This window comes from Plasmodium relictum (assembly GCF_900005765.1).
Source record: "Plasmodium relictum strain SGS1 genome assembly, chromosome: 1".
Taxonomy (NCBI): Eukaryota; Apicomplexa; class Aconoidasida; order Haemosporida; family Plasmodiidae; genus Plasmodium; species Plasmodium relictum.
Window position 1 is genome coordinate 470,173 of NC_041679.1, and position 15,657 is coordinate 485,829.

The 15,657-nt window shown below is 20.7% G+C and overlaps 4 protein-coding genes across 4 annotated transcripts; 3 read left to right on the forward strand and 1 right to left on the reverse strand.

Annotated features, from left to right (window-relative positions):
* Nucleotides 1-1,047: 1,047 nt before the first annotated feature.
* On the forward strand, nt 1,048-4,408 carry PRELSG_0111500 (kinesin-like protein, putative; the record flags this gene model as incomplete). Its single annotated transcript, XM_028679145.1, has 5 exons — nt 1,048-1,099; nt 1,505-2,150; nt 2,238-2,460; nt 2,546-2,671; nt 2,846-4,408. 5 exons carry the CDS (start codon nt 1,048-1,050, stop codon nt 4,406-4,408), a joined length of 2,610 nt encoding a protein of 869 aa, XP_028531475.1.
* Nucleotides 4,409-5,865: 1,457 nt separating this feature from the next.
* On the forward strand, nt 5,866-7,566 carry PRELSG_0111600 (DnaJ protein, putative; the record flags this gene model as incomplete). Its single annotated transcript, XM_028679156.1, has 1 exon — nt 5,866-7,566. One exon carries the CDS (start codon nt 5,866-5,868, stop codon nt 7,564-7,566), a length of 1,701 nt encoding a protein of 566 aa, XP_028531476.1.
* A 943-nt stretch (nt 7,567-8,509) lies between these two features.
* PRELSG_0111700 (glycosyltransferase family 28 protein, putative) lies at nt 8,510-9,019 on the reverse strand (the record flags this gene model as incomplete). Its single annotated transcript, XM_028679167.1, has 1 exon — nt 8,510-9,019. The coding sequence occupies one exon, from the start codon at nt 9,017-9,019 to the stop codon at nt 8,510-8,512; it is 510 nt and encodes a 169-aa protein (XP_028531477.1).
* Nucleotides 9,020-10,709: 1,690 nt separating this feature from the next.
* Nucleotides 10,710-15,652, forward strand: PRELSG_0111800 (ferlin, putative; the record flags this gene model as incomplete). The annotated part of the gene is made up of 3 exons (XM_028679178.1): nt 10,710-15,112; nt 15,184-15,428; nt 15,588-15,652. 3 exons carry the CDS (start codon nt 10,710-10,712, stop codon nt 15,650-15,652), a joined length of 4,713 nt encoding a protein of 1,570 aa, XP_028531478.1.
* Between the last annotated feature and the right edge of the window lie 5 nt (nt 15,653-15,657).

The window sequence follows — 15,657 nt, forward strand, 5'->3', positions numbered from 1 at the left end:
TTATTATTATTTTATTTTATGAGCAAACCAATATTACTCAATAATAAAAATTACTTAAAATTTTTAAGTATTCTAATCATTTCAAATATATTGCAAATCAAAAAAATACAAAAAATAAAAAAAAAAAAGTATTATAATATAATTTATATTAAATATAAAAATCAAGCAGAAAACAGTAATATAATTTTCGATTATTTTGAAGAAAAGAATTTTCTTTTTTTATGATTCATATTTTATTTAATATTTCATTAACTTTATAAAGAATACTTAAATAAGAATAATATTTTTTTATCCTATAAAACTTGTCCTTGAGAATTAAAAATTAAATATATATTTATTTTTTAAATATATACTTGAAAATTTTGAAGCTTTAAATAATTTTATTAAAAATGATATTTTTCGTACAATGTTAAAAGAAAATGAAAAAAAAAATATAATTTTAACCTTTTGTTTGAAATAGAAAATCAAAATTGTTTTAAGAAAAACTTTTTATTAAAATAATATATTTAAATTTATTTTTTTTTTTTTTCACTTCTTAACATTAAAATCATATGAAGTTTTTTAAAAGTATTTTAATAAAATTAATGTTTATTAAATATTAAACTATTTTTAATTTATAATATTATTATTAAAGAATAAGCATATATTTTAAAAAAACAAATATTTGTACAAATAAAAAAAAAAAATTATAAAATATTTAAAGAAATAATTGTTTATATATACACTAAAACAATATTTTAATAAATTGATAAAAAAAAAAAAAAAAGAAAAAGAAGAGAAAACAATAATATGAAAATTAATAAATAATAATGATAATGAATTTTAGTGAAATTTTTTCTTTTCCTAAAAAAAAAAATGTAAATTTTTTCTCGGAAATAGGTATCATAATTCATACAAATTCATTTTGATAAAATACTTTTAAAAAATTTATAAAGAAAAAAAAAAAGGGAATTAAAAAATTTATTTGAACACATTTAGGTCTAAAGATAAAATTATTTTATTTTATAACATACTTCTTTAAAAAATAATCTTTTTATTTTATTTGAAATGCATAGAAGATCTTACAGTGAATCAGTAGCTTTATCAAAGCATTCATCGAGTTAGAAGAAAGAAAAAAAAAAATTTAAGAATTATGAAAGGATTTTTAATTTTTTATATTTTTTTTTTTTAAGATAATTTTAGCAAAACTTTATTATATTTTCTTAAAATATTTATTTATGTAAAATTATATATATATTTTTTTTTTTATATATATATATAAAACTAAATTAGATAACAATTAGTAGTAGGCTAAGACTAAATTAAAACTAAAATTTGATAAAATCTATATTTAAATGATATTATTAGTAGATAAAAATTATATTTAAATTAGATAAAAAAAATATTCTAAAATTAAAGTTTGATATAAACTATATTATAAATAAGAAAAGAATGTCTTATTTCTGAGAATTTCTTTTTTTCTCTTTTTTTTATATTAAATGTGATTTTTCTTCATATATATCAGGTAAAAAAAATGAAAATGAGTTAAATAACGAATTAAAGAAAAACGAAAACATTGGAAAAAACGAAAAAAAATTAGAAAATGTTGTAGTTAGAATTAGAAAATTAGATAATAATGAAAAGTCAACATTACATACAGATCCTAATGATAAAACTGTTTTATATTTTGATAAAGATTTTGAAATAGAAAAATATAATTTTGATATAGTCTTTGATCAAAATGATGATAATAAAACTATCTTTAATAAAATAGGTGGCCATTTTATAATTAATAATGTATGCAATGGATTTAAAGAAACGATAATTACATATGGGCAAACAGGTAGTGGTAAAACATATACCTTATTTGGTTCAAATAAAGAATATGGTATAATATATTATTTTATTCATTATTTATATAAATTGCATAATACGAAAACTAAAAGAAAAACTATTTATTTAAGTATATATGAAATATTAGGGGATACTTTAATTGATCTTATATCAAACTTAAATGAAAAGAATATAGAATTTTATACAGAAGAATACTATCTCAAAACTATCAAATATTCTTATAAAGTTGTTAATATCAAAAATTATGAAATGGCAAAAAAACTTATTGATACTGCTTGCCTTTTAAGAAATGTTGAAGCTACTTCTCAAAATATGAGGTCCTAATAAAAAAAAAAAAAAAAAGATAAAAATGTATAAATTTATTAAGATAAAATCATTTTAAAAAATTTTTAATATCTTATCAGATCAAGCAGATCTCATGCAATTATTCAATTTTTTGTAAACATTTCTGAATCAACTATTAATAATGGTGTTGAAACAATTAGAGATTACTATGGAGTTTTAACATTAGTTGATTTAGTTGGATGTGAAAGAGAAGGATTTAGCAGAAATAAAAATGATAAATCATCAAGTAAAATTTTAAATTCGTCCCTGACTTCTCTCAATAAAATGTTGAGAAAAATGCAAGTATTTAATTTATATATACATGATGAATATAAAAATTTTAAATTATTAGAAATTTTTCTTATTTACCTAAAAATTTTTTTTTTAGATGGGCAATTTAGATGAATCAGATAAAAGACAAAGTGTCTTATGTAAAGTTCTTTTTAATTACATTCAGAAAACATGTGGTGTTTCCATGATTTTTTGCTTTAATCCTAAATTAAGCCAAAAGAGTGTAATAAATATAATAGTATATAAAATATATTAAAACAATACTTCAAAATTTTATTTAATTTTTCATGCAAATTAGCAATAAAATAAAATTGTTAAATAAAATTTATATATATATATATATATAATATATATATATATTATATATTATTTGTCTTTATATACTTGTATTATTCAGTTAACAAGTTCAACATTAATCATGGCTAGTGATTGCAAAAAAATAAAAAGCAAAAGAAAACAATTGATTTATATAAAGTCTCAAAATAAAGAAAATTTTTTTAAAAAGTTAGGAAATGATAATTATAAAAATGACTATAATCATAATAGTAATATTAATAATTTAAAAGTTACAGATAATGAAATATATGAGGAAAAAAATAAGAAAAACTCTGATTACATAAAAAATAATAAAAGTAATATGGAAATTGAAAAAGTTAAGAAGATAAAAGATTATTGCGACCTTAATAACACTCCATTATTTCTTATATATGCTAATGGTGATAATAATCATATCATAAATAATTTAAATAAAGAAAAAGATGAAAAATATACTATTTTAAGAAACATTGTAAATGATATTATAAATGAGCAAATAATAAAAGAAGAAAAAAAAAAATATATGATTGAACAATTAAGAAATGATATTGTTAAACTAAAAAATGAATGTGAATATTGGAAAAAAGAGGCAAATAATTATCATAATAAATTAAAAATATTAAATAAAAATTATTTAAAAATTAATGAATTTCTTTTTAATACGTTAAATACTAATCCTATTAATAGTTATAACTCTTCTAATTTTTGTAATTTAGCCTCTTTTAAATTTGATGAAGAAATAGATAAACAACGAAAAAATGAAAATATAGTAAAAAATAACAATTCTCTTTTTCGAAGAGAAAAAAATGAATATGCAGAAAACATTGAAAAGGGAAATACTCTAAAGAATCATGAACAGAGTTCTCATATCCCATTTAAATCAAAAGATATTTCAAATTCATATAATTTATCTAATTCAAAAAATATTTCACAAAAAGACGTAAATATACACAATCAATATATAAATGATAATATGAAAAGCAAAGAGGAAACAAAATGTTATCAAATAAACGAAAATAAATTAGAAAAGAGCATATCATTTATAAAAAACAGTTTATCCTTTAATGAAAAAAAAAATTATGAAGAAACATTACTTGAATCAAATAATCACATGAAAAGTTCTAAACAATTTTACACGAAAGAATTAATAGATTATACAAATAATCCTTCGAAAACACAAAATTGTAAAAAAAAAAATTCACAAATAGAACAAGCCAAAGAATTCAACGATAATAAAACTACTTTTTACAATAAAACAGGTTCTAATATTCAAGATGATCAAAATAACACTAAGAATTTTTCACACAACAAAATTATTAATAGAGAAAATGATATAAATGTCCATATATCAAATGAAAATGATCTCATAAGTAATTTAAATCAAAAAAAATCAAATATTTTAAATGAAAAAATAAATAGAAATTACTCAATGAAAGAACCTATTATACCATCTACATCTTACGATAAAATTAATACAGAAAAATTTAATATAAAATATTCAGAAAAAAAAGATACGAAAAAAAATATAATGAGTTTTATATCAAATAATGACTATAAAAATTTAAATAACATCACTGTTGATTCATTAGCCACTAAAATAAAAAACAGAATGTTAAAATCAAGAAGTTTGTCAGTTGTTCGTTAAAAAAAAATTTATACAAAAATAATCCATATTGTTTAATTTAAAAAATTAAAAAGAAAAAAGAAACTAAATAAAATCTTTTATATATAGTATATATAATATTATAAATTTACTTATTTTTTTTCTCATTTTTAATATTTTTGCAAAATCTTATATTTTTAAGCTTTTCATAATATTTCTGTACTTTCTTGTTAATTTTTTTTTTTTTTTTTAAAGTTTTTATAAATAAGAAATATATAACAAAGAATCATTGTCTTTCTATATTTTACCATAAAAATTAGAAGTTGTATATATAATTTTAAAATACCACTGAAACTTGTATTTTTATTTTAAATCATCTGATAAAATAAAAATATATAAGACGGATTTTTTAACTTTATAATATATCTTTAAAATTATATAAATTACACAATCGATTCTATTTTTTTTAAATAATTATTAAAAATGTAAAAGAAAAAATATATATTCCATATATAAACATGCACATTTTTAAAAATATAATATGGAAATAATTTATGTAAATTAATAGATAATTTTATATTTTATATTTATATTTATATTTATTTTTTTTTTTTTTTTTTTTTTTTTCACCTCATATATATATATATATATACATATAAAAAAAAAAAAAAAATATAAGATTAAAATAATATATTTATATTAATTTTTATCTTTAATAACATTTTAACTTTTTTTTTTTTTTCTGTGTTACGCTAGAATTTTTACTAAAATTTGAACAAAAACAAATTTTTTTTTTTTAACATTTCCTTAAAATTAGTGTGTTTAATTAATTTTACAATTATTTACAATTTTACATTTTCTTATTTTTACTTATTCATTTCTTTTTTTTTTTTTTTTTGCTAACTTTTTATTTTCCTTTTTTATTTTATTAAATTTTTATTTTATTATTATTTTTTTAAGCTTCTGTTATGTATACTATATGATTTCTTAAAAAATTTTACTTCAAAAATACCAGTGTAAAAAAAATAATTTGAGCTATATACATTTTATATATATATATTAATATATGTGTATATGATTATTTCAATATTTCATCCTATTTTTAAAAAACATAAATTAAATTATACTATTTTATTTTATAATTTATGTACATATATGTAAAATAAAATGTTACAAAATTTAAATAAAAAACTATACTTTAGTGAAGTAAAAAAACATATAATTTGTTATACATACATATATTTGACATAAATATTTGAAATCTTTATATTTTTTAAAAGAAAATATTAGAACAATATCTCTTTATTTTTCTCATAGAACATGAAAGGAATATAATTAAAAAATACATAATTGTTAACATTAAATGATTAACATGTAAAACTATTTAAAAATATATATATATTTTTTTATATTTAAAAAACGAATTTTTTTTTTTTTATATGTTTGCTTATTTTTGTAAATAAAAAAATATATATATATATATATTTCTTTTGAAAAAAATGTCAAGTTGGAGTTTTTTTAATGAATATTTAAATTGGTTTAATAATTCTAGTGATAATAAAAATGAAAAAATAAAAAAAAATGATTTGTTGCAAAAAGATGAAAATAAAATAAAATGTGTTAGAAAGTATAAACCAGAAGAAAAGGAAAATCAAAATGATAAACAAAATAATAGCACTAAAAATAAAATCAGTAAAGATACGGAGAGTAGTAAATATGAAGATAAAAAAAATAAAGATAATAACTTTTTCAATCAGTTAGGTATATCAAATTGGATACCAAGTTATGATACTCAAATTTATAATGATTATAAAAAAGGGTATTATTTAGATAAGGAAGCAAAAGAAATATTGTCAAAAAAAACTTCAAAAAAAAGTAATGTGATAAAAATAGGTGCTGATAATACTCACATGAATGAATTCTCATCTTCTGATGCTTCTAATCTATGTGTCGATACAACATACTATGATATACTGAATGTAAGTCCTAACTCAAAATTAAGTGAAATTAAAACTAGTTACTATAAATTAGCATTAAAGTATCATCCTGATAAAAATTCGAATGATCCTGAAGCAAAAATGAAATTTCAAAAAATAAATGAAGCATATCAGGTTCTAGGTGATGAAGAGAGAAGAATGAAATATAATAAATATGGTTTAAATGCTACAAAAGATATGATTTTAATTGATCCATCTATTTTTTTTATGATGCTGTTCAGTTCAGAAGAGTTATCTGATTACACAGGAACTTTAAGAATCGCCTTTTTTGTTCAGCTAGCATTTGAAGGGAACATGTCTATTGAAGATGTACGATCATCAAATGAAGTAATGATGAATGAAATGGAAATTGAACAAAAAAAAAGAGAAGTAGAACTAGCCCTTTTATTAAGAACAAGATTACAACCATATGTAGATGGTGATAATAGGTGGAATGATAAAATGGAAAAAGAAATTAAGGGATTACTAGATTCATCTTTTTCTAGTTCTATTTTAGAATCAATAGGATGGACATATGAAAATGTTTCTACTTCTTATATAGCTGAAGTAACAACCTTATGGGGTGTAGGTGCTACAGTAGCAAATATTCAAGCAGCTAGTAGAACAATAGGAAATACGTTTTGCGCAGCAAAATCTATGATTAACACTGTCGTTACTATTAAAGATTTTTCATTAAACAACGAAAAAATGAACTCGATCAAAGAAAAAAAAGAAAACAATAAAAATATTAATAATATTAATAATAATAATAAAGATAATAATAACGGTGATGGGAATACTAATATTGATAATAATAATAATACCAGTAATGATCATATCCCTTTAATAGACAAAGAAGAAAATAAAGCATTAGGAGTTATCATAAAAAATGTACTAACGCTAGTTTTATGGGATATAGAATCGACTGTTAGACAGGCTGCTGATAAAGTTATTCGAGATGAAGGAGTAGATTTAGAAACTAGATTAAAAAGAGCTGAAGGTATGAAGATTTTAGGAAAACTAATGCAAAAATGGTCAAAAATTCAAAAAAATATAAATGATGCTAATGAAATTGATGCTACTAAACTTTTAGAAACAGCCATTATCAAAGCATCAAAGATGACTAATGATGAGGATGAAGAGGATCCAGGAAAAAAAAAAGATGAAAAAAAAAATATTTATAAATATGAATATACAAATGAAGAACAAAATATTGAAAAATAAGGAAAAAAATAGAATAAAATAAAAATTAATAATCAATATTCTAAAATGTACAAATGAGTACAGCAAAAATCTTAAGCAGAGGGTGAAAAAAAGCTACAGGAAAAATTATATAAAATTGAATATTTATTAATATTAATGTTGAAATGCAGAAGAATTAGAAAACTTAAGACAAAAAAAAAAAATAAAAAAAAAAAAAGAAAAGAAAAAAAAAAAAATAGTATGATTATGATGAAAAAAGATGGAACAATGAAGCGATGTTAAGGAACATTTATAAATATTGGCATAAAAATAAAAAATAAGAAAAATTACTTAAAAGAAATAGTAAAAAATAAGTAATGCAAAATATTAAAATAATAATATAAAAAGTAAAATTATAGTAAAATAAGAGAACTTTCCATTTTTTAAGAATATTCACATAAAAAATATATATTTAATTTGGATTTTAAAAAATATTAATTTTTTTTCATTTTCTTTTTTTTCTTATATCATAATTTTCTTTTAGTATTACGTTGTTTTTATTAATCTGTATCTCATTTTTTAATTATTTTGTATTAAATTTTAAATTATTGTTTATTATTCTTATTTATTATATCACAGAAATTTTAACCTTTTTTTCTTTTTTTTTTAATATTTTTTAAAAAATGTTTTGCTTGTTTTGTTTAAATTATCGTTTTTTTTTTTTAATTATTTAATTTTTACCTGTAACATTATTTAATATATATTTTTTTTTATCATAATTATTATTCCTAATAATGTTATATGTTATTTGATTTAATATAAATTTTGTTTATTTTTTAATATAACACAGCAATATAGACAATATATTTTTTTTTTCTTTATTATTAATATTACTTCTGTTGTTTTTATTAAATACGGGTATCACTATGTTATACTTACTTGAATTTCTATCCATCTATTAAAAAAGAAATAGGTACTCAATGTTTTATTTATTCATTAAAACTTTTAAATCTTGTAAAAAATTTTGAACGTTAGGTTTTGGGAGTATCTTATATTTTTTTTTTAAACATATGTGTATATTGTCTTTTAAAGTATTTAAATCTTTACACATTTCTAAATAGTTGCAAGAATACATATATTCAGCAAATTCCATTTGATGATTATTCATTAAATTTGTATTAACAACAATCAATATTTTTTTTTTTTTTCTTAAACATTCAATTGTTGTTCCTGCACCTGCATGACTTAAAATTAAATCAGCTCTTTCATAAAAATCATCCAAACTGTTTTTAAATGTAAAATAGTTTACCTTTTTTAAGAAATTATTATCTTCTTTATTTTTATATATTAATTTAGGTACATATGTACCATTTCCTATCTGTATAGTCATATATTCAAATCCCTTTTTTTTTAAAAAAAAATGAAATTCTTCATTGTCGATAAATTCAATTAATTCATCAAATTTTGTTGATCCAACTGTAACAAATAAATACATATCTGTATATATATATTTATATATATATATTTTAGGTAAGAAAAAAATATAAATATCCTTTTTTTTTTTTATCATAATCTTATAAATTATATCTCTCTGTAAATAAAATGCCCATACATCCTAAATAACTATTTTTCATTTTTTTTTTAAATATCATATTTCTTATAGTATTTATTTTTATTTTATTTTTTTTATTACATTTGTCCTTTTCATGTAATGTTATATGTTTAACAGAATTTTATATAAAATTATCTTTTTTTAGTCTTCTGAAAAATTTGCATATATTTTATTTACAATATCTATAGAGAGAAATATTGCAATATAAATATTAAAATTTTATATCCATTTAAATTTTATGTTAATTTATATAAAAAAAATTTATATAATTGCATTTTTATTTTTTTTTTTTATTACATTTCAAAATACTAATATATATATATATATATATATATATTGGAAGAAATAAGAATATTAAAAGACAAAATATATTAATTTAGTAATAATATTTTGTAACATATTTTAAAACAGAAATAATTTTATTTATCTTTAGACATATATCTTTTTTTTATTTTATTTTATTTTATTTTTTTTGTTATAATAAATTTGTAAATAAAGATTTTTTGAAACAAAAAAAAAATGTGTGCATCTTTTTTCTAATTAAAGAAAACACAATTTAAATAAAAATTTTACGTGAAATTTGAAAATTCATGATTATTAAAAAAAACAAGAACATTAGAATAAATAATATTTTGAATAATATTAATCTTACATTTTTTTATATAATATATATCAATTTTTATTTACTTTTATATCACTATCTACATCATTATTTTTCAATAAGAAATACGATATTTAACACGTTAATTCTTTTTCCTTTAATTTTAAACCATATTTTCTATGATATAACTTTTATAGTAATATATCTTTTTGTTTTTCATGTTATATATATATATATTTTTGTCTTGATTTTAAATAAAAATATTTTTAAAAAATTATAAAGGTCAATTTTTTTATACTTAAAGTATTTCACATTTTCTTTTTTTTTTTTGGTATATTGTAATATATCCACTGAAATATAAAAGGTGAAATAAGTATAATACATATTTTTAAGTAATTATATTTTATTATTTTTTAGAATAATTTTGATATTTCATTCTACATTTATTTCCTTTTTATGTGTATATATAAATATATTTGTATTTAAATGTATATATATGCATACATGTTTTTTTTTTTTATCTGTAAATATACAAAGTTACAATTTGTAATAATAAAAAAAAAAATGTTGTAAAATTTCAAAAAATATTTTGATTAATTCTCCCTTTAAACGATTTCTATGAATTTTTTTTTTTATAATTTTATATTTTTTTATTTTTCAAATATTTTTACGAATCTTTTATATTTTGTCTACATCTACACCAACTATTTTATATATCAAAAAAAAAAAAATTTTTAAAACTAAAAGATTATTTCCCAAATTTCATAAAAAAATTAAAAATTAGGATTTTTAAACATAATCACTTTTTTTTGTATTTTTATATAAATAAATAAAATAACAAAATCAGAAAAATTATTACAAAATTGACTCAATATAATTTAAAATGTTCTTTTAGATTTATTATAAAATTAAATATGCATATAAATTCCTTCGTTTTTATATTATGAAATATATTTAGTATGATTCAAAAAAATGAACATAGCTAAAAAAACTCAATATAATATAAAAGTAGATATCCATGAAGTAAAAGATTTAAGTTTTCGTGAAAGCGCGAATGAAAAAGAAATAATACCTAATCCGTATGTTGAAGTAACAGTAAACGATGAAAAGAAAAGTACACCAAAAAAAAATCAAGCAGTAAATGTTGTATATAACACTTCGTTTAATTTTTCTATGGACTTAACAGATTATCATTTTCAAAGAACAAGTGTTGATGTATGTGTTTTGCATAAATACACAATTCAAAGTGCATTGATAGGTAAATGCTCTTTTAGTTTAAATTATGTATATTCAAAAATTCAGCATTGGTTATATAGAATATGGGTTAAATTAAGGAACCCAGATTTGCCATCAGATGATGTAGGGTTCCTATTAATATCTGTAGGAGTATATGGTCCAGGTGACTCTATACCAATTGTTAATGACAGCGTAAAAACAAATATTAATGAAGAAATATGTACAAATAAGGGTTTAGATATTCATATTACTCATTATGATTTATGTATCAATATTTTTAGGGGACAAGACATTGAATTAATGAGTAGCAGTTCCTTATTTTCAAATGTTTTAGAACCATATGTAAAAGTCTCTCATAATGGATTCGAAGAATGTACTAAAGTTATAAGAAATGATCCAAATCCTGTCTGGAATTTAAGTGTGCATCTACCAACTTGTACACCATGTTACGACAATAATATTATCATTGAACTTATAAATGGAGAACATAATGGAGTAGTTATTTTTAGTATACTTTTAGATTTTTTTGAAATATTAAAAAGAGAATTATTGCCAAGGTGGTTTAATATTTATTATAATCCTCAAAATCAAATAATTGCAAGGAGCAGTGTGCATACACAAAATGTGGGAGTAACTACAAACCCCAATACAGCCATTGCTACTAATACCATAGGAAACTATCTTTTCTCAGCAACAGCTGAAAAGTTTTTTAAAAATGCTACTCAAGGAATTAACATCAATGATATATTAGGTGTAACAAAAGTACAAAATATGTTCACTGATGATAGTTTAAGAGAATCTTATTTATATGGAGGTAGAATTTTTTTAAGTGTTAATGCTACCAAAACACATTCACCTGGTCCTATCTGTATTAAGTCAGCCAGGGTAGAACCAGATCCTCCTAATAAAGAATATATTTTTTGTGCCGACATTTATGAAATATTATCCGTTCGTAATAATAAAGCAGTTATTTATGATAATATCAATGAAAAAGGTAATTATAATAATAATTGTGATGCTAATGGAGATAGTATTATTTGTGTATGTGGTTTAGGACCACATAAATTAAAGACTCCTCCTTTACTACCTAATGAAGTAGGTTCTTATGTGTTAAATGAAAATGCAGGAAGAATCGATGAATTTCGGATATTTTTACCACAGAATAACAATGAACAAATTTACGATATTTTTTTATATATATATGTTAAATCAAATTTAGCTATGACCGACTGGATTACTAATAGAAGAAATATTTACAATAGTGTTATGAGTAATGATTACGATTCTGCTGATATAAATAAACTTCATGGACTAGATAAAATGAGTTCCATCAATAAAGGAGTCGAAGATGTTTTTAATGATGTGGAACTTTTGAACAATTATAAATTAAAAAGTTATGTACGTATACCATACAAGTATTTATTACATAATGAAAATAAGCCCAAATGGTTTATGATGAAAAATATAGAAACCAATGCACATGAATATAACATATCCTTTTTTGCAAATTTGATACCATTTCAATCCTATAAAAAAAGACCACAAAGATTAGAATATAAACTATCCCGTTATTTTTTCCGTGCCTTAATATACGAAGGGTTACATTTTCCTGCAAAAGGATATGATGCTTTCCCTGATCCTTATATTAAAGTAGAACTAGCTGGACAAACTATTAAAACAAGCACTATTTTGCATACTCTTAACCCTAATTATTACGAAGCTTATGAGGTAGAAGTTATTTTACCTACCAATTTAAATTTAGCCCCTGATATATCTATAGAAGCATTATCTGTTAATAAATCCTTTTTATATAATGATGATATTTTGTTAGGTTCTTGCACATATCCTATAATGAAAGTTCCTGTAGAATGGAAAAAATCTCCTATTTGGATTAATTTAAAATCTTCTCAATATAAAAAATGCAAAGCGAAGTTGCTTGTTGCTTTTGAATTGGTACCAAGAGAAAAAGTTCTAGATGACACATATCCATTTTATGATGATATTAGGCCATCCACCTTGCCTGGTCATGTATCCTTATTTTTAATTGGTATAAGAATGTTTAAACCCTTAAAAGATCCATCCGTAACAGTTTGTTTTGGTAGAGATGTCGATGATACATCTCAATTTCTTTGGCATGAAACGACTAATAAAGTGATATCAGGAAAAGAAGGAAATTGGAACTTTTTAAAATATTTTTCATTAGATGTTGCTCTACCTAAGAGAATGCAGCATCATAGTTTTTTAGAAGTTAGAGTTGAAGATAGAGTATTAAATAATGGATTTACAGGGGCAGGTGGCAATAACACATATTCTGTAAATGCAACAAATAATAATCTTTTAATTGGAACTGCTTATATTACTTTAAATCCACTACTCCCATGGCTTGACCAATATGAAAAGAATGAATGTGTTGAATTATTCAAGATGCACTTACTTGAAGAAGTTTTAATAGAAGATGCAGAAAAAGCAAGAAAATCTTATAACAGTGCATTAATATATAAAAAAAGTTCAATTTTGTCAAAGAAATTGTCCAATGAAAATTTTGAACTCCAAGGGCAAGAAGAAGATAATCACGAATTTAATGATTTAACATTGAACGTTTTAGAAGAAAATCCAGAATATCCTGAAGAAGATGAAGAAGAAAAAATTAATAAAGAAGTTAATGAAAAAAATCAGGACACTGAAAAGAAAAAGTCTAAGAAAAATAGTAAAAAAAAGGACGGAAATAAAGATGACAATACTAATGATCTTAGAAAAAAAAGAAAAAAAAATTGGAAGAAATATACAAATAATGAGTATGTACCATATAATGATCCTGATTTTGCAAATGTACGTATTGAGGAAACATTAGAGCATGTACGTTTCAAAGCAAATGAATGTACAGATGATGTTTATACAAATATTGAGGAACAAGAAAGCATATGCGAAAATAATACAGGTGATAAAAAAACAAAATTAAGAGATATTAATTTTTTTAAGGGAAAAAATGATGATAAAGCAAAAAATGTATGTAAACAACATAGAACCATATATGGATTTAATGAAGAAATGTTAAATTTTCAACTATCTTTAGCCGATGAAGATGAACAAGAAGAAATTCAAAGAGACGAAATGCTATATGAATATGAAGTCGATATGAATGTTGATGATTTACCATATTTAAGAGCAACAATCTTCAGATGCACAGATTCGGGAATACCTGAAGCTGTTGGCTATTTAAAATATATATGCAATGTTTATGATGAGAAAACAATGAATTTAAAGAAGGAAATGATGAAAAAATGTGATGATTTAGTAAGTGAATATAAATTAACAAGAAATTTAGTAGTCAGAGCATATATTATTCAAGCAAGAGGCCTAAATCCTTCATCTGGTGCAACCGATATAACTACATATATATGGATTAAAAACAGTAATGAAGTAACTAATATACCTGGTGGGTTATCTCATAATATTAAAGATACTGGGCACACAAAAAAGCAAGGATATAAACCAGAATTTAATAGATGCTATCAGTTATTATGTTCCTTTCCAGATGAATCGATTGTACAAGTTTGTATTATGAATCAAGGATCTTTATCTGATGAAATTATAGGTTATACGTATATTGACATGGAAGATAGATATTTTAATCAAAAAATAAGACAATTAATGATTGATGATGCTATGCCTATAGAATTAAGATCTTTAAAATTAGAAAATAGCACAATTTCTCATGGGTCCCTAAGATGCTGGTTTGAAATATTCACTGAGGAATTTGCCCAATTAAATCCAGTTAAGATATTATGTTCTAATGAACCTGATGATTATCAATTAAGACTTGTTATATGGAAAGTTAGCAATGCAGCAATGGATAATAATTCTACGATTAGTCTATTTGTGCGTTGTATATATACTGATGATGACACTGAAGATAGTAGAGATACAGATACACATTATAATAGCAAAGATGGAAAAGGAACATTTAATTGGAGATTTGTTTATAATATAAAAATTCCAACAAATGCAACAAATATTAAAGTACAAATTCATAATTATGCTCTTTTATCTTCTAATGAACCAATAGGTGAAGCAACTTTAGACTTATCTGCACACTTTTATAGAGCAAGAAAAAAAAAAGGTTTCTATCACATTCCTCGGTATAAAATAAATTATATATATATATATATGTGAACAATATTTTATCATTCAAATAATTTTTTTTTTTTAGATTTTGGCTATCTTGTAAGCATCCAGCTCACAAAAATAAGATAAGAGGAAATGTTGAAATAGAGGGATTTATTTTAACAAAATCAGAAGCTGAAATATCTCCTGTTGGTAATGGAAGAGATGAACCAAATAAAGATCCTTATTTACCTCCAGTAACTGAAAATAGAACATATGTAGATTGGGTTACTATAAACGAAAAATTTGGAGCTGCAACAGCATCTATTATGTATGGTTTAAAATGGACAGGTACATAATATACATATACTTTTTGATTAAATAGAATTAATTCATATTTAATATAAAAAAAAAAAATAAAAATCATAAATATTATTTCTATTAATAAAAAAATATAATTTTATAACTAATATAAAAAAAAAAAATTATTATTATTTCATTTTATTTTAGGTGTATGGATTGTTGTAGCAGTTGTAGTGGTTGGCATATTATTCCTTATATTTTTATTAAAATAAAAATT